We start from the raw sequence: 24,605 nt of genomic DNA, 5'->3' as shown, positions 1-24,605 counted from the left end.
TAATCTCAGTGTTGTCAGGTGTATGATAGAAGAGAATATGTAAAGAATAGGCCAGACTATTTGGTGTGTGTATGTAGGCAAAGGGAAAATGATCCAATGTAATACTCTCTGGCCAGTCATACGACCCCATAACTTTCTAGCGGTGGTCTCTCAGCGGGTGGCTGGTGCCCTGGCCAACCTACTGTTACATAGAATTGAATGATTAAATCGCCATATATTTTATTTACTGTTTAAAAATCCTAAGTTTTAATTTTGTCCGAAGCCACCAAATCTTTTGTTTTATTGTGTAGGATCGAATATCCTCACTGTATAATTTCTAATTCATTCACACAAGTAAAATTGTAAGGTTCTTTCATTCTGTAAGAATATTTGGATCTAACAAAGGTTTTCGAAGTATTTACATGTGCTAGTAATTATTTACAACACCACGCTCTCCATTTACTCAAAAATAATGCAATCCTGCAGTTCTCATCTTCAAAATATACTAAAAATAAATTAAACATTGAGTGATTACTCAAAAGTGTCACTATTTGTAAATTCCATATTTTATGGACACTTTTGAGTAATTAATCAATTTTTAATTAAGTACATTTTAAATATATAGTATATCAAATGCACACTGGCATCACGAACTTCTGATTATGTACGCTGGCATCACGAATTCTGTTTGGGTGACTATGTTGACATGTCATTTCCAAGTTGTTTAGTCAGGAAACCGAGCTAATTTCTTTTTATAACCCCTTCCCCCTTCCTCAACATATCTTGCTAATTATTGCTTTCCCAGAATTTAAATAACCACATAATTACTGTGCAAGAAGATGAGAACTGCAGGATTGCATTTTTTTGGAGTAAATGGAGAGCATGGTGTTGTAAACAATTACTCAAGTGCTTATAAGAACTTTAATGTATTTATAAAAAACTTATTAATGTCATTAGCATAAACACTTCGTAGAAAAACAAATTCTTATGTACTCAAAGGACGTTAACCTGCCCTAACTTTAGGGTAACATCTAACGGCATAAATGTGATGTGTGATACCTTGCATGTTAAAGAAGAAGAATATACAATATTTACATTCTGGATTCTGGAGACATGTTCGAAACTTCGTGTTCGTTTTAATACTGTCAATTTAAATATGCTAGTTAGAACTAGTTAACTTATATATTTGAACCAAAATTTAGCCGTTATTGATGTTTTATATGTTTTCTACCGTAAAGCTACTTATTAATTAAATTTTTTGTTACCTACAAAAAAGTGAAAGATTATCTATGGGTAAAACCAAAGTTTTTTTTCAGAGTTCCGAACAAAATTTTCAGATAACACTGTGAGGATTTCACAGGCTAATGTTATAAGAAGTTAGGATTATACATCGCTAATTTGACTACGGCCTTTAACCAAGTGTCAATGTAAAGTGAGGTATATTTTTGCTGGTGCTTACTGAAATAGGCCAATAAGCGTTTCCTGAAGGCTTTCAGAGCGAATGGATGAAAAACTGATCAATAAGACCCTTTTGTATCCTGGGAAAGGGACAGCAGACTATGCCAATGGAACAAAGGTTAGAGTTCACTAAATGATTATTGCTTGTAGAATGATTGGTATTATTGTTAATTTGTTCTCATCATTTATTCATTTCAATATTTCCTTTCCTCACTGGGCTATTTTTCCCTGTTGGAGCCTTTGGGCTTATAGCATCTTGCTTTTCCAACTAGGGTGGTAGCTTGGCTAATAATAATAATAATAATAATAATAATAATAATACCCAAGTTAATCTCGCGTCGGGTTTCAAGTCATGGACTAACTTAATCAACTTCAAGGAGCCATTGTGCATCAGCGGCCAATTCCTAATACGTGCAAAGAAATTGGACACGAACTAACCTAACTGGGGGCTGACTCCCCCTGCGACCTCCCCTCTTACACTGCCGTATTCTTGGCCGGCTGTCATCATGCATACAGGTGGCCGCTATCTAATTTGGAGCCTTTGTATATCAGCGGCCAGTTCCTCATGCATTGACTAAAAATGGACCTAAACTTTCCCCTCTAACCTAACCTATAATCTGTGTCCTTACATACATACCTAACAGGGTAGCTAACGACCCCCTGCGACCCCCTTACACTACCGTATTCTAAGTTAGCCATAATAATACATACAGGTGACTGCTATCCTATGTACACCCCTCAAATTTCTTGATTAAACTGCATTTAGTATGGTAGGGTAGCAGGTTATTGCCTTAATCGTTACAGTAATGCACGGGCTCTTGAACCTACCGTAGTGTTATATCAGGCTGTCATGTTCTAAATACATATATTACGTTCCATAACTCTACATTCATAAAATTAGTGGAGACCCTAATGGGGATATGATTTTCCTGCAGGTTAAATTTGCATCAGCTGCACTATCCAGTTGTGATCAGTAAGTATTTTCTGAAGGTTAATATTCTTGATGAAGAAAGGGAGCCTTTGTTATTCGTTTGGACAGACCAACTGTAAAATTTAAAAGTTATGACAGGAAAACCGCACTTTAAAAGGGAAACAAACTCAAGAACACCGACTAACCTAACTTGGGAGCTGCATCCTTACCTATTTACATACCTTGGGCTACACCCCCCTGCAACCCCCCTTAGACTGCCATATCCTTTGCTTACCCTAAGGCTAAGTGTCGAGTCTGGTTTTGCTACCCAACTGGCTTCACTCCCAGGAAGATGTAACTGATTCAAATTTCTTAAAATGTAAAACCAGCTTCATATGATATTTCAGACCAAGATAAACAACAACTTCCTCATAATTAGAAATTGGTTTGACAAGTAATGAGAAAGTTTACACCTGTTCCAATGAACTACATGTGCATTTATTTGTATTTCGGGAGCCTATGTAGTTGGTTGGGACAGATCATGTTAAACCTGTAGTTTAAGTATGGGTGAATATTTACCTTAGCATAATATTCCTAATGAAGAAAATCATAAGTCTTCCTTGTGTATTTATAGGTACTTTGAACTGTTCTTATGCAGATAGTTTGGAGAAATTGACATTTATCAAATTTTATAGGTCTCGAAATTCCAAAAGTTATGACTGAAAAACTAATTTCAAAAGTGAAACAAACAGGAGCTGTATCCTTACCTACTGGAGAGTGGAACCCGTTGTGGAAACCCCGCCCCCTACCCCTTAGACGTCCATGTCCTTAGCTTATCCTAGGACTAAGTCTCTACCCTGTGTTTGTTTACTAACCAGCTTCAGTCCTGAAACTGGATTTTTCAGATGTGTCTCCTAGTTTAACCCATCCATATAATTTGAAAAACATTTTTGTTCCGTAACCGAAATACAAACCACGCTATTTACATAGGGGTTTACTTTTGGCGTAGCTGAAAGGACGAGCCATTAGAATTTTAACGAGGGTGTATTACCCCCGCGCTAGTTAGCAGGGGGGTTGGGGAGTGGTAGCTAGCTACCCCTCCCCCCTCACACACTGGTGAACTGCTTCACTTCACTTTTGGCTCGGACAATGAACAGACGTCTCTGTCCCGTCCTCGCATGGCAGCCATTTATGCTTTGTCTTACTTATTACTTACTTTTCTTATACTTAATATATATGTAAACATTCTTATGTTTATGTATATATTTGAGTATAGAAATTCAGTAAGTTTCCTTTTCAGTGTTTGTGCTGTGTGTGTGTGTGTGTAGGAAGTCCACTCATTGTATGAAAACTTCTCCGTGTGGTCTCAGGCCACTACGGTGACTTTTCACGAGTCGCGATCTCTCCCTTTGTCCTTCGGTCTCCCTTTGGCGGGCGCCGTGGGGAATCGTCATCGCTGAACTTTTCTTACTAATATGTTTCTCCGCTGTTCCTCCTTCCCTACGGGGAACTTGGTCTATCAGCGTGGGGAACTTGGGAGTTTTGTTTTACTACGGTCTCTCTCTCTCTCCTTGAGTTCGTTCACCCTTTTATTACTACTACGTTTTACGGTATCTTCCTTCCCGTTGCGGGTTGAGTTGCTTCTCCGTTTATTTTGTCTCAATTATTTTTTATTTAAATCTAATTGTATTTGTTAACTTTTCAGCCTCTGTGTAGAACGCTTCCCTTCAGGGTTCATTCGTTCTTACTATTAGTAACATTCTTAGTTGAATTACATATTTACAATTGTTATAATTCTGTTTTGTTACAGTTCTCCGCCTCCCCCCCTTCCCGTGGGTGTCAGTGGGGGAGGAGGGCGCATTCCTGTGTGTAATTCTTATGTTCTTTTACCGCAGGGGTTCCTCTTCGGAGTTCCCCCGGGGGAATTAATGTTAACTAATTATTTTATTTTCACAGTTAACTATCTAGTTTTTCGTTTGCCTACTGTGCCTACAAAGCAGAGCTGTCCTGTTGGGGCCTGGGGAGTCTGCCGTTGCCGCCTCCTCTACGACTTCGTCATGGGCGTGTTCCCTTCTCCTAGAAGTTCTCCCGTGACAACTGTCAGCTCCTTAGTTCATATAGAATGCTCAGGAGGTTCGCCTCCTTGGGTGGGTACTTCCCTTCCGAGGGAGGTTCCCTTCCCAGGTACTGTATGAGTTTTTTCCCCTTCAGGGGGGTTTCTTCTCTTATCTTTATTTTTTTTTTCTGGTCCTCGGGCAGTTATGCTCTTGGTTGTAACCATGCTCAAGGGGCTGAGCGGTAGCAAGGCCGGACCATGGAGTTCGTGCGATTATGCTCTTGGTGCTGAGCGGTCGCACTTGCAGCTACGCTCAAGGAGCTGAGCAACTGCAGGAGCTCCTCTTCGGAGGCTTGCTCTTTATGGTCAGCTTGCTGATCCAACGGCCCTAAGGGGCGCCTTCATCAGTTCTTCCTGTCTCTTCTACGAAGTGTTCATCTCTCTCGTTCGCGAGAGAGGACACTCATAGAGACTCCTCTTTGGAGGACTCCCCTGCTGTTGTTGCTGAAGGCTCAGTTCTCCCCTCCGAACATTTTCGAGGGGGCAGCTGAGTCCAACGGTCTCTCCTGCGAGTGTCTCTCTCCCTCGGGGGAGTTCACTAACAGAGACTCCTCTTCCGAGGACTGATGATGGTGCTCCTGTCCGTGGTCGTCTTCATCTTCAGCCGCAGAGGATCCTCCTCGACGAGAACAGACAGTTGCAGCTACTTCTCTAGACCTGTCAGCAGTTCATTCGCGATCTTCGACTCCTGCCAGATCTTCTTGTCTTCCTTCTCCGTTCCTGGTCGCAGTAGCGCTGTGGGTGCCTCCACCCCGTTTTCCAAACGAGCACCGGTCCCTTCGGGGCTAAGGGCTTATCTCACATGTGAGTAAGCCCTTTGGTGCCAGGTTCTTTTACCTGTGCAACCTCGTTCTACTGCGCGTTCGCGCGCAGTAGTTCGCAAATGTTCCTGATGTGCGCAATGCGCGCCAACGTTCGCCCTCGCGCCAACGTTCGCCCACGAACCCCGGATCTGGGCGCAAGTCTCCTGCTGTGGACCAGACTTCTGCTGAATCAACTCCTGATCGCTAACTCTTCTGAGACCTTCTGTGCGGCTACGCGCCATGCGCGCCTACAGTCTCCTGAACGCCCACGATCGCCTGCTCGCCGGCGCACATCTGATCACCCTTTCCTGATGTGCGCATTGCGCGCCAACGTTCGCCCTCGCGCCCATGATCTCCGGATCTGGGCACAAGAAGGGAGGTTTTTCTTCACTGAACTCCACGTGCACCTGCTCGCCAGCGCGCATCTGCGCCCCCTTCCTGATGTGCGCATACGCGCCATCGTTCGCCCATGATCTTCGGATCTGGGCGCAGGCAAGGAGTTATTCCTTCGCTGACGATCTCTCATACGTCTGGCCGCGTATTTCTCCTGGCCACGCAACTACGCTCCTACGATCTCCTGGTTCCTGCCTCGTCACGCAGTTCAAGAAGTTCCTACGCTAGTGCACAGGCGCTCACAGGTTCTTCTGGACTCGCAGCGCTTCCACTTCACTGCACCGCCCAGGAGATACCTAAGTTAGCGCACAGGCGCTCACAGGCATCCCTGGGCTCTCCTTACGCGCCCGCGCGATTCGTCGCCTGCGCGCAAGCGTTTTCAACGTCAACGCTTCAATCGTCGTAGGTTTCCTACGCGCCCACGCGTTAACTCTCGTGTAAGCGAGCGGTCGCTACGAGCCACCGCTCGCCAACGCGCCATCGCTCGCCAACGCGCCATCGCTCGCCAACGCGCCATCGCTCGCCAACGCGCCATCGCTCGCCAACGCGCCATCGCTCGCCAACGCGCCATCGCTCGCCAACGCGCCATCGCTCGCCAACGCGCCATCGCGCCTTCGCCCCCCTACGCGCCATCGCTCGCCAACGCGCCATCGCTCGCCTACACGCCATTGGTCCCCCAACCTCCAGCGCTCGTCCTTTCAACTGCGCTCGCCCTCACCTGCGCGCCCACGTGCACTTTCGCCTGCGCACCCACGCGCCTCATGCCTGCGCACCCACGCGCCTGCATGCCTGCGCACCCACGCGCCTGCATGCCTGCGCGCGGGCTTGCCCACGTTCACCAGCTCGCGAACCAACAATTTGCCATCGCGCGAGCGCCAGGGTGATTTCGACCACTATTCCCGTCGGGTTATCGCAACACGGACAACCTGGCGAGTCTTCTGGGGTGCGTACTTCCAGTTCACGATCTCTCCCTGTAAACGCAGAGCATGGCACATACAAGAGCAGGAAGGATCTTCAGAGAGGTCTGGGCAACATTCTTCTTCTTCCTTTCAGGCAGGCCCCATCCTCTACTCCAGGATCGTTCGATTCCCTTTCCCCTAGCGGGAGTCGCTGACACTGCGTCTGTCAGCCGTCAGCAGAGGAGGTACTTCGAGATCATGGGGGAACCTGGTTTTAGCCCTTCCTCTCCACCATTCCGTGGAAGGGTCTTCCCAGGGAGTTCTTCTCCCGAGAAGTTCTCCGCCCGAGAAGTTCTCCGCCCGGCAGGTGACATTCTCGTCTTCGGAGATCTTAAGCCAGAAGAAAGCCGCAAAGTGTGCCATGCGGGCCACTTCGTGGCTGGTTGTCTGGCTTGGATCTCTGGGCATCCTGTTGCGATCCGAGAATTTGTCCAAGGAGAGCTCCAGGAAGGTCATGGAAACTTTCCTCCTCTCGGGCACGAGCACCTTGTTTCCCGGCTCACCAAGTTTCGAACTTGTGGGCAACTCGATGTTGAAGCATTGAGATGCAGTGACCAAGAGGTTCCTCTCGGAAGTCCCAACCATGGATGTCGGCAAGCTCAGACACTCTTCCACTCTTGGAAAGACCTTGTTTTGAGCCCAAGGACAGGGAACGGACAGCTATTATTATTATTATTATTATTATTATTACTATCCAAGCTACAACCCTAATTGGAAAAGCAAGATGCTATAAGCCCAGGGGCTCCAATAGGGAAAAATAGCCCAGTGAGGAAAGGAAATAAGGAAATAAATAACTGAAGAGAACAAATTAACAATAAGTCATTCTAAAAAAAGTAATGTCAAAAGAGATATATCATATATAAACTATTAACAACGTCAACAACAAAAATGTCATATATAAACTATAAAAAGACTCATGTTCGTCTGGTCAACAAAAAAGCATTTGCTCCAACTTTGAACTTTTGAAGTTCTACTGATTCAACAACACGATTAGGAAGATCATTCCACAACTTGGTAACAGCTGGAATAAAACTTCTAGAGTACTGCGTAGTATTGCTAAGAGGTGGAGAAAGCGAATCACGGTTCGCTCCTCCATAGGCGCTTGCATCCAGACCCTACAAACCTCCAGCGCCTCAACAACAACAGCCTCGTCAGCCTAGGACATCGGAATCAGCCCCGGCAGCTAAGACAAGGTGTCTAAACAGCAGCCCCCTCCTGTCAGAGACAGAAGGGCGGGGAGTCGTTCTGGGGAGGCAATAATCCTGAGGGAGCGGCCGAGACCGCAAACACTAGGATTGTCAACCCCCCTGCATGGTCCCCAGTGGGGGGATGCCCAAGGTTGCGAACTCAGGTGGCAGCAACTCGGGGCCGATTCCTGCACGATCTCTGTGATCAGCCAAGGATATCGCGTCCCGTTCTTTACATCTCTACCTCCGCTGACAGCAAATCCAGTGTCGCTGAGCTCCTATGCCATGGGATCAGCAAAGGGGCTAGCCCTTCGGGCAGGAATCGAGACCATGCTCTAGAGGAGGCTCTCCAAAAGGTCATCGACGGCTCCCCCCCACGGCTTCTTCAGTCAACTCTTTCTTGTAAGAAAGCGTCTGAAGTCTGGAGACCTGTCTCGACCTCTCAGCCCTGATCAAGTTTGTCGAACAAACTTCGTTCAGCGTGGAACAGCAGAGCCAATCAGGCTTGTAGTGTGACCACAACTCTTTATGTGCACACTGGAGCTGAAACCGGGTACTTCCAGATCCCAATCCATCCGTCTTCCAGGAAGTACTTGAAATTCAGCCTAGACAGCAGATATACCAGTTCAAGGTACGGTGTTTCGATCTCCCCGCAGCACCGCAGGTGTCCTCCAGAATGTTCACCCTGTTATCTTCATGGCCACACAGGAGCGGCATCCGTCTCCTTCGCTTTCTGGATGACTGGCTATCCCAGGCAATCTCGGAATCGACCCTTCCTCAACACCGAGACAAGCTTCTGGGTCTTTGCCAAGATCTAGGGATCATGGCAATTCTCAGGAAGTCTTCTCTGCTCCCATCTCAACTACTGGGATATCTAGGCATGATATTAGACTCCAATCTCAAAGCCTTCCCATCAGATGGCAGGATAGCAAGGCTTAGGAAAATCGCAGAACCTTTCCTCAAACGAGGAGAACTTCCAGCCCAATCTTGGTTACGCCTCCTAGGTCACCTTTCCTCCTTGGCCAATCTAGTTCCAACGGCCGCCTCAGGATGAGATCCCTGCGTCAGCGGCCCAAGTCCCGGTGGAATCAAGACAACGATTCCCCGGACATTCTGGTCCCTTTGGGACCTGTAGAACGAATGGACCTGTAGTGATAGTTAACCTATGGAAACCTTTGCAGGGGAATGGATCTTCTCGCCCTTTCCCCTCATTTGATGCTGTTCTCGGACTCGTCAAAACTAGGGGGGTGTCCACGTTCTGAATCAGGCCTATGGTCAGAACCAGAAGGGTACCTCCACATCAATCTGCTAGGAATGAAGGCTGTAGTCTGGCCCCTCAACACTTCCAACAGACCCTGGCGAGTCACTCCGTGGACGACAACTCCACGGTAGTGCCTTTTGTTTCAGCAAGCAGGGAGGTACCTTTTCATATCAACTTTCTCATCTTACAGTGGAGATACTGAGATGAACCGAAGTCCACTCATACCCTATCGGCTCGTTTCATTCCGGACAAGGAATGTGCTCTCCGACAGTCTGAGCAGGACTTCACAGATAGAGAGTACCGAGTGGTCTTGGGCCCCCCTTGGTAGCCAACAGGTCCTGACCTTATGAACCTGTTTGTGACAGTCTTGATTTTCAAGCTGCCGCTGTACTACTCCTAGTCCCAGACCCCAAGGCACTCTGGCAAGATGCCTTTCTACACGGTGGGACAACATCGACGAACTACATCTTCCCACCGTTCTGTCTGTTGAGAAGGGGGCTCAACAAGACCAGACTATCGGTCAACCTGTCGATGACTCTGATAGCTCCGCTGCGGCATCATGCAGAGTGGTTCCTGGAACTTCTGCATCTCCTGACGGAACTCCTGAGAGAGCTTCCCCCACGACACGAGCTACTCAAACAACCACACTGCGACATCTACCACAAGCCGTAGCATCACTTCGGCTTCACGTCTGGAGACCATCCAGCATCCCCTCACAGAGAGAGGCGTTCCGCAACAAGTTGCGGAGTGGATGTCTCGACACCTGCGAAAGTCATCCGCAGGGGTCTACCAGGCGAAGTGGAGAATCTTCTGTGGTTGGTGTTGTGGGAGAGGTACCTCTCCCCTTGATGCCACTATTCCAGCAATAGCGGAGTCATTGTCTATCAGCGGGAGGAGACGCTCCTTTCGCTCTCGGCGGTGGAAGCCTATCACTCAGCCTTTAGCCTGGCCTTCAGGCTGAAAGGAATAGACATTTCCTTCTCGCTGGATCTTTCTTAGTTCATACGTAACTACGAACTTACCTGCCCCAGTCGGAAGTGAGACCTTCTCCATGGAACATAGTTCGGGCTCTTAGGGCTCTTAAGAGATCTCCTTGCGAACCATTACGCCAGGCTTCTGATCGTCACCGGTCTTGGAAGACGGTGCTCCTGCTCGCTCTGGCCTCGGCCAAGCGTGTCAGCGAACGTCATGGTCTCTCGTACAGCGTCGCCCACTCAAGAGGATAGGTGGAGGTAATGTTCAGGTTCGTCCCTGAGTTGGTTACTAGACTCAAATCTGGGAGTCCCGGACCTTCAGTCGACTCCTTCAGAATTTCGAGTCTCCGTTCTGTAACAGATGACCCAGACCTTCTCCTACTAGGCCCAGTAAGGAGTCGAAAGGGTTATCTTAAAGAACAGCTGCAGTTCGTCCTCGCGTGCAAGCCCTGTTTGGGAGCACAGGGAGGACGGAGAGGAGGGTCATCAAGAATGCCTTTTCAGTCTGGACTCAAAGGGTCATCCATCACGCCCTGAATCCAGATCCTCCTCCGTCACGTCGCCTTAGGGCACACGATGTCAGAGACATCGCAACGTCCCTGGCCTTCAAGAGAAACTACCCTGTGACGCAGGTGCTACAAGCTGGAGTCTGGAAGCGTCTAAGGACCTTCACAGCCCACTACCTGCAGGACGTGACCCACTGGAGCCTCGATACGTCTATTGGCCCTGTGGTGGCTACACAACAGCTGGTCTAACCTCAGGCTCCTTATTGGACAGAAGGTTGAGGGCATTGTTACCCGGTTTTAGAGTGCATTAATGAAAGAAGTATGTCTGGCCCTTACTTCTTTCTTCATCCTCCCCTCTCTTGGGGAAAGCAGCATCCTGGGTTCTCTGCATAGCTGACCTCAAACCTCTGCAGGTAAACCATGCTTCCTTGTGTTCCTAGTATTGAGTTAATACTGTCGCGTCCCCCATACCTTGACGAGGTGGTATTGGGAACGTCCTAGCCTAGAATTCCAGCTAAAGGACTTCAGGTCGACTTCCTAGGACAAGTCACACTTCTTCCCTCCACACACAAGCTTATGTAGGCCGCACGTTTCTTGTGTAGCAAAAACTTGCGAGGTGCAGGGACTCTTTTTCTTGAGTGCTGCTCACTCGGATTCTGAGTCCCCGGGTAAGCCAAAGCCAGTAAGTCTGGGGACTTTCCACCCTACCTAAGGGTAAGTCACCCTATGTAAATAGCGTGGTTTGTATTTCGGTTACGGAACAAATGACAAATTCAGAGATAATTTGTATTTTTCCTAACCATACAAACCTTAGCTATTTACACATATTTGTCCGCCAGCCCTGTCCCCCAAGGCAAGTCTTACCTCTAAGTGAAGTGAAGCAGTTCACCGGTGTGTGAAGGGGGAGGGGTAGCTAGCTACCACTCCCCTACCCCCCTGCTAACTAGTTAAAATTCTAATGGCTCGTCATTTCAGCTACGCCGAAAGTAAACCCCTATGTAAATAACTAAGGTTTGTATGGTTAGGAAAAATACAAATTATCTCCGAATTTGTCATATTTCCTATGTTTGATTACTTAAAAACTGTTCAAAATACCTGTAAATACAACATTAACTTTTCATTTCCTATAAAAAAGGAAAATGTTCACTTGTTTTGGATGCTGTTAATATGTACATCTTTCTTAAATACAGATTCAAGAAATTACTTCCAAATGTGTGACCTGGGCGGGGGGGGGGAGGAACTTTATTTAATGGGGTGGAGCTTGTATAGGTACTGTGTAGGTAGAAGATTGCCCAAGAGAAAGTCGCATGACAGAAAAAATTATAATTGGATTACTAATGGGTACCAGAACTAATACTGTCATACAGGAAATGGGAAATCAAAATTTGGATAGGATAACTAACATTCGGGAATTTTAAGAACTCCTGAGGGACTTCTGTTATGGCAACCAAAACAAAAGCAATGAAATTGGCATTTCTACAAAACTAGGTATATGAATTATCCTTAACTGCTGAATTAGGTAATGGGGTTCTAAATAGTGTTATATTCAATTATGTTGGTGAAAGTCAGTTTACGAATATTGTGTAAAACTATATAGGTTACCATAGGCCAAGCATTAAGGCCTAGGATACTGTGTCCTAGCTCATTGAAGATGTGACTTTAATTGACCTATAACGCCATGTTTTTACCCATTGAAAAATTAACCGTGGGAACTCTGAATGGTTCATCATTAATGTATAATATATTGACCAAATGATAGTCAGGACAATATCTATAGTAGATCAAGTATTATTTGTATGCTTTGCCATATCAGGCTTATTAAGGTAGGGCCTATACTGATATCTATTCTTTACAGTATTTTTTGTTTTTCATCATTATTCTTTGTGTAAAACACTGGGTTTTCCCATTTACTGAACGGTACTTAGCTCATTCACCAGAGGTTACTGTTGCTGATAGCACCAAGTTTTTTTTTTTTTTTAGCATAAGGCACAATGTGGGCATTACTTAAAGCTTATATAACATTCCTTCGGCCTCAAACTTGCTTGCTTTGTATCCAGTAAAATTATATAGTACAATAACTGTTGTTGTTTTGAACCTATTTTTTAAACAGTAACTTGCAGAAACTATTAGTTTTTTAATTATGATGGGTTAACATCCATAACTAAAATTGCTATGGATTTCCATTAGTTATTATTACCAAACAGATTTGAAACACCTTGAAATACACCATATACCAGCTGTATTTTATGCTATTGATACTGCTTTTACACTTGTTAATTTCTACCAGTTATCGTCGTCAACACTTGAAGCTTTTGTTGAGCAGGCCTTCCGGATGCATAAAAAACGTGATCTTTCCATCCCATTTTATAGAGATGTTCAAAGCTATGTTAGTAGGACTAAAACAACCCAGCAGTGGGCTTCATTGCACAAATTTCTTAAATATAATCCAAGTTTATTCCTACCTGAATACAAACCCTCGTCCTTTAGTAGGAGCATGTTTTCAGTAATGAAGTGTTGGTAGTTACTGTCTGTGGGAGCCCCCTTACTCCAGCCAGTACACTGAGTGGCCACTTTGTTTTCAGCAGCCTGGGAACACAGACATACTTCCAGCACTGTCAATTTATGGAAAATGAAAAGTTTTGTAGCTTTCCAAAAAACTGTAGCATACGTCTATTAAGATATCTGGATGACTGGCTGATTCTAGCAAACTCTGCAGCAACCCTTCTTCACCACCGAGACGAGCTTCTAAGGTTTTGCCAAGATCTGGGGATCATGGTAAACCTCAAGAAGTCTCAATTGCTCCCATAACATACTGGTTTATCTGGGCATGTTAACAGACACCGAAAGACACAAAGCATTTCCATCAGATGAATGAATTCAGAGGCTTAGGGAGGTAGCACAGCCCTTCCTCAGACAAGAAAAGCTCCCAACCCAGAGCTGGTTGCGATTTCTCAACCATCTATCCTCTCTGGCCTGTCTAATTCCCTACGGACGCCTCATGATGAGATCCCTTCAGTGGTGTCTCAAGTCCCAGTGGAATCAATCGACTGATTCCTGGGAACTCTTAGTCTGCATAGGACCATAGGAACAGTGGATCTCAGATGGTGGTTGACAGATCAAAACTTCTGCAAAGGGGTCGATCTTCTTGTCCCTCCCTCGGAATTGATGCTCTTCGGATACATCAAAAGAAGGGTGGGGGCCCCATATGCTGCACCACACCACCTCCAGCCAATGGTCCGAATCAGAAAGGTATCAGCACATAAATCTCTTAGAGATGTGGGCACCCTTCCTCGCCCTCCAACAGTTCTACCAGTTCCTGGCAGGACACTCTGTGGTATTAATGAGTGACAATACCACAATAGTAGCTTACCTAAACAAACAGCAACTGTGCCATCTAGCAGTAGAGATACTCCAATGGGCAGAAGACAGCTCGGTGACCCTATCTGCATGCTTCATTCCAGGCAAATGAAATGTGCTAGCAGACAATCTGAGCAGAGCGACTCAGATAGTGGGCCCTGAGTGGTCTTTGAATCATCTAGTAGCCAACAAAGTCCTGACTTTGTGGGGTTCTCCGACCGTGGACCTGTTCACAACGGCCCTGTACTTCAGGCTTCCACTGTACTGTTCCCTAGCCCCGGATCCCCAAGTTCTTTGGCAAGATGTATTCCAACAATGGTGGAAAAACATAGACGTGTACATGTTTCCCCTGTTTTGTCTGATGAGAAAAGTCCTCAACTAAGTCAAAGTAAGAACTTACTAATGACTCGAATAGCTCTGCTATGGCATCAAATGGTTCCTGGACCTTCTGCAGCTCCTCACAAAGATCTCAGGGAACTCCCTCAAGGACATGATCTGCTCAAACAACCACATGCCAACATCTATCACAAAGCTGCAGCTTTGCTTCGACTTCATGCCTGGAGATTGTCCAGCACCTCCTCAGACAGAGAGGCTTTGCGCAACGAGTTGCAAAAAGAATGGCTGGTGTGGTTGGTGTCATGGAAGGGATATCAATCCCCTTGATGCCTCTATTCCAGCAATTGTGGAGTTCCTTGTACATCTTCAGGAAGAAATGCTTCTCTTGGTTTCGGCTGTCAAAGGCTGCTGCTCAGCATTGAGTCTAGCCTTTAAACTGAAAGGAGTAGATATTTCCTTCTCACTAAAACTTTCCTTACTCATACAAAGCTTTGAGATTTCTTGTCCATAGTTGGAACTTAGACCTCCTACTTGGAACGTGGTTTGGGTACGTCAGTTCTTGAAGTGCCCTCCTTACGAACCATTACGCCAGGCAACAGGTCGCCACCTCACATGGAAGATGGTATTCCTACTTGCTTTGGCCTCGGCCAAAAGAGTAAGCAACGTCTCCCATTCAAGAAGATGGGGAGAAGTAAACCTCAACTTCGTCCCCGAGTTCATTGCCAAGACTTAAAATCCGGGTGTGTTAGACCCTAGGTTCAGCCCATTTCAGATAGAGAGTCTATGTTCTGTAACCGAAGACCCAGACTAACTGCTACTTTGCCTAGTGAGGAGTCTGAGGTGTTACCGAAAGAGAACAGCAGCAGCTCCCCCCTCATGCATCGGCACTATTTGTCAGCACTGGGAAGGTCAAGAGGAGGGTCACGAGGAATACCATCTAGATCCAAAAGGAAATTGAGTTTGCAGTCAGCTCTGACCCTCCTCCTACCAAACGACCTAGAGCTCATGACATCAGGGGCATTGCAAAATCCATGGCGTTCAAGAAAAACTACTGTGTCACTGGTACTGCAAGCGGACGTATAGTAGCGTCAGATGACCTTCACCGCCCACTACCTACAGGATGTAACCCACAGGAACATGGATGCATTTTCCATTGGTCCTGTGGTGGCTGTACAGCAAGTGGTCTAAAAAACTTTCAAGTTCCTTTATGGACAAGTAGCAGAGGGTTGAGGACTGAGGTTACCCAGATTAGTCTAGGGTGATTGAGTAAGAAGGACTGACTCTCTGCTTCCTTTCACCTTCTTCCCCCCCCCCCCCCCCCCTGGGGAACACAGCACCTGTGTACTCAGCACAGCTGACCTCAAACCCCTGCAGGTAAAGACTCCTTTCAATGTGTATCCTAAGTACAGTCAGACCTCTCTTCACGAAAGACTCTGCTTACGAAATTTTCAAGCTACGAAACGAGATGCGAATATTTTTATGACTCGCTTTACGAAAAATGTTTCACTTCAAGAAAAGAGATTTGCCAGCCAGTCCGAGAATAAATTAGTCACCCATCACAGAGTTGAAGAAAATGGGTTCATACAGAAAATGTAGCTGTAGTCTATAATAGGGGTAACTATAATAGTACAGTATTGTACTGTATGTATTGTATTATTTTCCAGTTATCATTACATTATATTGTAATAACTACTTAATTTACAGGTATTAACATTTAGTTTAGGTATATTGAATGGTTCAAATGTATTTGGCTGTACAGTATTTCATTGTGGTTATACTGTAGCTTTATAATGAGATGTACAGTAATGTGGTGTTTTGTAGGGTTTGGAACATATTAGGCAATTTGCATGTGAAATATGACTCACAACACGAAAAAATCACTTTACGAAAGCCACTCCTGAACGAATTAATTTAATGTTGTGAGGCATTACTGTATAGAAATAACACTTGTTGCGTTACCCCAATACCCCTACGTGTGAAACTTTTGAGGTAAAGTCTTAGGACTCTCGTATCTTTACAATTCTAGTTCCTATGTTAAAAGATCAGCCGCATTGCTAGTATCATGAACACACAGCTTCTGCAGGCCGCTAACAGTGCATAGCACAAGATTTTAGCGAGGGCAGGGTTCCTACTACTTTTGATCTCATATTGAAGTACAGTAGAGAGATCCCCGGGTCAAATGCCAAGTGCCAAGGCCAGTTGGCGAGGAATTTCACCCTCCTAAGAGGTGAGTTACCCCTAATAAATAGTGTAAGGTTTGTATTTGTATTGGAACAAAGGACAAAATTGTAAGTAATTTGAATTTTTCCTAACATACAAAGCGAGAGCTATTTATACAAATTGGGCCACCAGCCCTGTCCCCTTGTAATTCCTGTCAGAAAGCAAAGTGGTTGCTCAGCCCTTGTGTGTGAGTGAGCGCAGTAGCTGACTACCCCGATCCCCCCCCCCACCCGCTAACTAGCGGTTGGAGTGGTTATCTCTTAAATTATCATGGCTCGCCTTTCAGCCAAAAGTGTACCGATAATAAATAGCTCCAGGTTTTTATGTTAGGAAAAAATACAAATTACTTACAAATTTGTCATATATTTTCTTCTCTTCCACTTTTCCATTTTTTCGGATCACTTTTACCTTGGCTTGCTAATAGCCTCTTCAAAAATTACAATTCAAGGAAGCTTGTTTCTGCCTACAGTACTTTTTATAATGTTCATGAAATGACTTTGGCAAATGTTGTTAACCTGCGCAAGAAAACGACCTGTGTGAATCTTTTTGGGTTGCTTCTTTTCGATGAAATCATTCTGTTCATGATAATAAAGGGATTTTGACGAAGGAAAAATCTATTTCTGGGAAGAGACCTGTGACGCCCGGTGAAAAGGGTCCTTCTTTATACTTTTCTAATATAAATCTTCCAAATATACCAGAGAAAGATAAAAGCATGGAATGCAGAGGTTACTACCCTCGCGCGATCACCTTGTGGGTGTCGTGTATACAACAGGGGCGTGTGAAAACCACTATTCACAGGCTGTCTTCCATTTAGATAATCCCTTCATCAAAGGGGAGGGCCGTGACAGGCCTTAGAGAACACAGTTGGACTACCCCACCGACACCTACTACGCGCGCCCTCCAGGTCATCCTTCTGTTTTGGACTTGCCCGCTAAGTCGTTAATTGTTTTGTTCGGTGTTTTTCGCAAGTGATTGTCGTTAATTCAACATGACTGACGTTGCTACTTCACCTTTACCAATGTTAAGTACCTTAGTTTGTTTTGACAGTTTATTTCAGTACTGGGCATTTGTTCTTTTTCCAGTATTGTGGATTTTAGTTTTGGAAGCGGTTGGCCTGCCTCGGTATCGGCAGCCATTTTGGTTTTGTTCGCTTCGGTAGTTTTTCAAGTTAATATTGCCCATCTGGTACTCTGTCATCTAGGTTATATCACTTACGTTTTATGACCAATATTATTATCATTATTTATTATTGGTTTTTACTATGGTATTTATTTGCTAGATAACATCTTAATTTCTGCCATTGTCGTAGTCATGTTTGCCGCCAGAAAACTGTTCTTGAATGACGTTTAGTTGCATGGCCTCCAATTCCTTCAGGTCGTTCGTCGTAAACTCTTCTTGGAGCTCCTCAAGAAGATCATTAATGTCATCCTCATAGACGACTAGCTTCAAGGACCTCCTAAGTGAAACGATTTCCGCAACCTCAGGTTGCAAAACAGGTTTAGGATCGTCAACTGTTTTGGCTTCAGCTAGGCCTACGTCAAATCCCTTGAAATTTTGTGAGGAGATGGAATCAGGCTACAGCTTCTTCCTTGAAGAGTTCAAGGTGCACCTCGAAACCTGCCAAGCTTGATCGATGAGTCTGAGGCCTATCACAATATCGAAATGCTCCTTCCAAAATTCACGAAGGGTTAAAGTTTGTGCTGTGAGCTTTTGAAGTTGGAAATCAGTTGCTGGTCCATGGGCTGGAGGAGAAGGCTGGTGTTGGGTGGAAGGTAGAGAGCCTTTATAAATGAATATTCTAGAAGTATATTGTCCTCGAGGCCAGGAGGGTAATCGGGGGCATTATCCAACACCAGCAGACATTTCAGAGGTAGTTGGTTCTCTAACAAATTATTCTTCAGTCAGGCCAAAACAGATATATCCCTTTCGCATTAGTTCTCCACATCACCAGCAGCCTCTCCTTTAGCACTTTGTGGGACTTGAAGACTCTAGGAGTCTGAATGATACTCCAGTATGGGCTTGACCTTACTATCCCCACTGGCGTTGGCACCGAGTGCAAGGGTAAGCCTGTCCTTCATAGACATGGCCGGGCTTCCTTCTGCTTAAGGATGGTACCTATCATTGACAGATTTCGGCCCTACTCCTTAGCGATCATACTCAACCCCATGCCAGCCTCATATTTCTTGATTATCTCCAGCTTTGTCTTCATAGAAAGCATGCTCTTCTTCTTTCCTTGAACATCATTAACATTCTTGGGATCCATGGCTATTGAATTACGGGTTGGATAAAGCAACACAAAAACTATAAGTACGAAATCAAAATCACCAACACGAATTCAATCTGAATGATAGCATTACCGAAACAAAATGATCGAGGGACTCCCATACGAAGAGGCATGATGGGAAAGATGCTGACCAATAGGAGAGCAAGATCTTGCGGCAGTAACTAACATCAGGGTAGAGAGAGATAGCCAATGGGAGTACAGAGCAATGGCGGCAAGTCTATGTTTGTGCTGTGCATGAATTTTAGAATTATTTCTTTTCGTATCCTCGGGGTTTTTTCGTAATACGAGGCGAAAAAGTCTTCATGTGTGAGTTTTTCAAATACAGAAATTTTTGTATCCTAAGGTATTACTGTATATTCATAATAGTTCAAAAACAATTTTACTGGAAACAAAACTTATTGATTTAGGACTCTATTACAATACATTTAAAATTTGTGACCTAACCAAACTTAGTCATGGTTATGGGAAATATACATTTTTTGACAGTTACACCAACCCTGACTTACTTCAGTTTTCCTCACATATGATGTCTCATTCCTCAGCCTTCAACTATCCCAATGTTGGAATCCAAAATAACAAATAGTGATTGATATACTCATAACTTCAGGTAAAGAAAGAAACTTCTATACTTCAATCAATGGGAGATTTGTAGTTCTTCTGAGTCCCAAAATTCTGTCTTGTGACATACGCTGTGATTCAACAATCTACTGGCATGCAATATTAATCTCTAGCAGCACTGAAGATAGGCTAAGCTGGTGACTCCAATTACAAGCTGGGTGCCTTTTAACCATTTGATAACCTCTCATAACAGCTGGTATTTGCTGATTAATGACATTCTATGATGCAGACCAGAGACAGAATCTGTAGACTCAGAAGACAAAAAAAATCCTAAAAAATCAGTCGAGGATTCAGGGAATAGCTCTAGTTGAGAAGACCCAAACAGAGGTGTACAAGCCACGTGATGTTCATATCACTTCACCCTGGCAAAGCTCTCTAGATTGTAGAAGGCGGCCCTGCCTCGTACGAGCCGGCTGCATTGGTGACAAATTATTTACTTTGATCTCTTGCTATTACTATAGTTCATGTAATTGTATCTTGAGAAGAAAGAGGCAGACCTCTTACCTTCACGAAGACTTGCTCCCACCTAAGATAACCTCCCCATATAAATGTCTCGAAAGTTTGTATCTGCTTAGGAATAAACTACAACCTTTTTACTATATAATTTGTACTATTCCTAGCTTTACAAACTTGAGTGATTTACCAAAGGTCCTGCCTCATCCACCCCGTAAGTCTTTGACCAGAAGAGTGTTGTGAGTAAATGCTTGATACAAGCTTTGCACATCATGTACTGTAGTTGCCTAGCATTGTAACATGACGTAATCTACCAGTTTATTTTTTATTGCCTGGCCGTAGAAAACAAAACCAGAATTAACTCCATATAAATAACTTATGCTTGTATAGCTAGGAAAAATACAAATTATATAAAACTTGTACAGTATTTTTAAGTTTTCGATGTTTATCAATCATTCAAGTTGCTTATATACTGTACCACATTATACTGCTTGCATTATTATGATTGACCTGTCATTTCTAGAGTATTGTTACTTTTTGTAGAACTTTAATAAAAATGTAGCTGAAGGAATACAATTTCCCTTAGTTACTGTCAGTCATTTACTTTATATTCTTAGGAAGAAGGCAATATTTATATATACAGTAGTCTTGACTGATTACCCATTTGTTCCGTAACCGAAATACAAACCACGCTATTTACATTGGGTTTACCTTTCGGCGTAGCTGAAATGACGAGCCAATAGTTTTTAACGAGGGTTAACTACCCCTGCGCTAGTTAGCGGCGGTAGGGGAAGGGATAGCTTGCTACCCCTCCCCCCCACACACCGGTGTTTTGCTTCACTTCACTTTTGGCTCCGGCGATGAACAGACGTGTCTGTCCATCGTCCTCGTTGACAGCCTTAATCTTTTTCTGCTTTTTCTTTCAGTTTGTGTGTGTGTGTTTAGAAGTTGATTACCTTTATTGTTCACTATGCGCAAGTGCCCTGGGATTGCCGGCCGCCCTTGTGGTAGTTTTATGTCGGCGGTGGACACTGATCCTCACACCCTTTGCCCGCAGTGTTGAGGCCGACGGTGTGATCAAGAGAATACGTGTAGTGAGTGCAGGGAGTGGTCTGCCTCCCAGTGGGAGAGGTTTGGCCACCGGCATAAGAAGAAGTCCAAGAGAGACCGTTCTCCTTCTGGGGTTGCCTTGAAGGAGGAAGGTTCTCGGGACTCCTCTTTCGCCGCCCAAACCTCCTCCGAAGCTCCCCCTCATTCGGCTCCTAAGTAGAGTCTGCCGAGTGGGAGCGCAGGCCCTAGTTCTGTTTCCTGACCTCGGTTTGGGGGAGAGGGCGTCGCCTCCCATAGCGGGGCGGTTCCTCCTCCTCCTCCGGGGGAGGTTGTTGATGAATCTTTGTCTAACGATGATCTTTTTCAGATTTGGGCTTCCCTTGGGCTTAAGGGCCTGCCCTTCAGGGTAGCCCTGATTGACCTTGTCCAGTTAGGGGCCGCTGTTAAGCAGTCGCCGGTGATAGCAGAGGTAGACCATCTGTCTATCGTCGACGTCGTGGTTACAGAGGCTTCCGACGTGGCGGGTCAATCCTCTGCAGGTGCAGTTGAGGATGTTGGTGCTTTCGGCTCTCCTCCCCCTTCCGTACATCCTTCGAAGGGGGAAGGGAGTCCTGCGGGCTCTTCTGCTGTCCAGCCTCCCTCTAAGGGGAGTGCTTTGACTGAGACTCCCCTTCGGAGGACTGATGGTCCGGATGATCTTCCTCGTGGCCGCCTTCGCCGTAAGGCTCACCGTCCGCTGTGTCGCAAGGGCCTCCCGTCTCCTTATAAGGGTGCTAAGAGGCGCCTTTTTGGATCTTCACCTTCTTCCTCCGAAGGGGACTCTCCTCGCCGTAAACAGCCTGCAGCTCCAGCTTCCTTAGACCTCTCTGGGGATCGGTCTCCTACGCCTTCCAGACCTTCAGCTTCTGGGGCTGATGTTCAGCAGCCTGACCTCGTCACCCGACGGGCAACGGTCCCTTCGGGGCAAAGGGATTCTTCCCTTGCGCGTCAGGGTTCCCCTGCGCTCCCTTCTGCAGTGTTAGCGCACAGGCGCTCTCCTGCTCGTCAGCGCTCTCCTGTTCGTCAGCGATCTCCTGTTCGCCAGCGCTCTCCTGATGATCGCCCCTCTTCTCGCCAGCGCTCTCCTAAGGACATCCTTCAACCTGTTGTTCCTGTTGAGCGCCCAGCGCGCCAGCGTTCCCCTGCTCGCCCTTCTGCAGTGTTAGCGCACAGGCGCTCTCCTGCTCGTCAGCGCTCTTCTGACCGTCAGCGGTCTCCTGTTCGTCAGCGCTCTTCTGAGGACCATCGCCCCACTGCTCGCCAGCGCTCCCCTGTGGTCTCTGAATATCCTGCAGTTCCTGTTGTGCGCCCCGCGCGCCATCAGTCTCCTGAGCGCCCTCGCGATCCTCAGCTTGTTCCTGCCCAACATCGCTCGCGTTCTCCAGCGCGTGTTTCCAAAACGTACGTATGCCCACGCGCCTCCTGTTCCTGTGCCTGTTCGTGAACGTTCGCCTCTGCGCCCCGCGCCGACTGTTCCCTCACAGGATTCCACGCGGCGCCCTCTTGCTCGTCAGCGATCACAGACGCTTCAACATTCGCCTGCTCGTCAGCGTTCTCCTGCGCGTCAGCGATTACCTGAACGTCGGCGATCTCCAGACCGCCCGCGTGACCTATCGCCTGCGCGCAAGCGTTCTCCAACGCGCCGTCGCCCAGAAGATCTGGAAGGACATGGGTCGCCTTCTGTTAGCTCGCCCTCGCGCGGTCGTTCGCCTACACGATCTACTCGCTATCGCTCGCCAACGCGTCACCATGCGCCAACACTCCATCACTCGCCTACGCGCCAGCGTTCACCAGCGCACCACCGATCGCCTGCTCGCAATCGCTCGCCCACGCGCTACTGGTCTCCTGAACAACGTCGTCAGCGGTCATCGGAGCGTTCTCGCTCACCCGCGCGTCAACACGCTCCCTCGCCGACCCGCCAACGCGTTCGTTCACCGGCTCGCCCACGCGCTCGTTCGCCTGTACGCCCTCGCGCCCACTTGCCTGCGCGCCCCGCGCGACCGCTCGCCTGCGCTTTCGCGCGACCACCGTTCGCGCCGGATTTCGCAGCCCGTGACAGCAGCAGGAACGCGTGTCGCCAGACCGCGCTCAGGATCGCCTCCACCAAAGCGCAGGACTCTTGTGCAGGATAGGGAAGACACTTCAGAGAGGTCAGTGCGACTTTCTTCCCCTTTTCCTTTTCAGGCAGGTCCAGTGGTGTCCACTCCGAAGGATCGCCCGATCCCCTTCCCTCCAGCGGGGATTTCGGACTCTGTGTCCGTGGAGCGACAGACTTGGTTTGGTCCTCTGATGCGGGCGTTAGTGAAGGCTATGAAGCCAGCACTCGCCGATCAAGGTCACAAGCCAACGACTGCCTCACCTCCACTGAAGAGAAGGAGAGGAGTGGACTTCGTGGTGACTTCCCCCAGGGAGAAGTTGGTTGCTAAGAGGTCTGTCAGGAAGGCCCCATCCCCTTCGCAGGCGTTTTCTCCTTCTCCCGTGGACGAGGCTTTTCCGTCCTCGGGTGAGTCCAGTGAGGTGATAGTCTCCCCCTCGGCACCAAGGGGGGAGCCTTCTCCTCATGGAGGAGAATCGTCTCGCGCGGAAGGTGCTTTCTGAACCTCTTTGTTGCGATCCTGTATCCCTCCCAGGAGGGAACCCAAGGACTCCAAGACCATCCCGAAATCGTCTTCAAGGATTCGCCAGGAATCCCGCTGCTCCCCGGGAGAACGTCCACGCTTCGGCCGAGGAAGAGATTCCGGGGACGGGAGACTTAGCTGCCAGCCCGCAAGGAGGAGACCAGCAGGAATCTGAACATGCCTTCTGGCAGGTCCTGAGCCTGATGAGGCAACTCAATGGGTTCATGGACCCCGTGATCGCCCCCCGAGAAGGCAAGGACACGGTCCTGGACCAGGTGTTCGATATTCAGAAGGCCCCTAAGACCAGTGCGGCTCTGCCCTGGTCTCGGGGATTGAAGAGTGCCAGAGCCAGGGCCAACGCACAACTCGCGATTCTTGTCCTCCTCTGCTGGGAACAAACTCATCCCACCTCCTCGTCTCCAGCAGAGGAGGTATTTTGAGATCTTGGGTGAGTCTAGTCTCGCTCTTCCTCTCCATCACTCCGTAGAAGAGCTGGCTAAGGGAGTTCCTTTCGAGAAGCTCTCCGCCCGGCAGGTGTCGTTCTCGGCGTCGGAGATCCTGAGCCATGAGAAGGTCGCAAAGTGCGCCATGCAGGCCACTTCGTGGCTGGATATATGGCTAGGAACTCTGGGCATCCTATTGCGCTCCGAGGACTTGTCTAAGGAGACCAATAGGCCCTGGAGACCTTACTCTCGGGCACCCGCTCCATCGAGTTCCTGGCGCACCAGGTCACCACCCTGTGGGCCAACTCTGTATTGAAGCGGCGCGATGCGGTGACCGAGAGGTTCCACCCGAAGGTCCCCGCCGTGGATGTCTGTAGGCTCAGACATGCTTCCCTCCTTGGGGAGAATCTGTTGGAGCCACAGGATATGGAGCGAACGGCTGAGAGGTGGAGGAAATCTAGCCAGGACTCCCTCCTCCATAGGGCCCTTGCAGCTCGGCCCTATAAGCCTCCAGCTCCGCAGCAACAGCAGCAGCAGCCTCGTAAGGCACCGAAGCAGGCACCGGCAGCTAAGAAAGTGGTGTCTAAGCCCCAGCCCTTTCCAGCCAAGGTCAAGAGGGGCGGTAAATCCTCCAGGGGAGG

At 47.2% G+C, this 24,605-nt stretch overlaps 1 protein-coding gene across 1 annotated transcript in view; it reads left to right on the top strand.

The window, feature by feature from the left end:
* Window positions 1–1,295: 1,295 nt before the first annotated feature.
* Window positions 1,296–24,605, top strand: part of LOC137630191 (AH receptor-interacting protein) — a 64,391-nt gene continuing 41,081 nt past the window's right edge. Inside the window, exon 1 of the mRNA XM_068361636.1 lies at window positions 1,296–1,555. Within this exon, the coding sequence (XP_068217737.1) occupies window positions 1,481–1,555 (75 nt within the window). The 5' untranslated portion in view covers window positions 1,296–1,480. The remainder of the gene's footprint in view (window positions 1,556–24,605) is intronic.

Source organism: Palaemon carinicauda, chromosome 38 (genome assembly GCF_036898095.1).
Source record: "Palaemon carinicauda isolate YSFRI2023 chromosome 38, ASM3689809v2, whole genome shotgun sequence".
In the NCBI taxonomy this organism is placed as follows: domain Eukaryota; kingdom Metazoa; phylum Arthropoda; class Malacostraca; order Decapoda; family Palaemonidae; genus Palaemon; species Palaemon carinicauda.
Note: the sequence above shows the minus strand (reverse complement) of the source record. Positions and strands in the feature narration are given on the sequence as shown.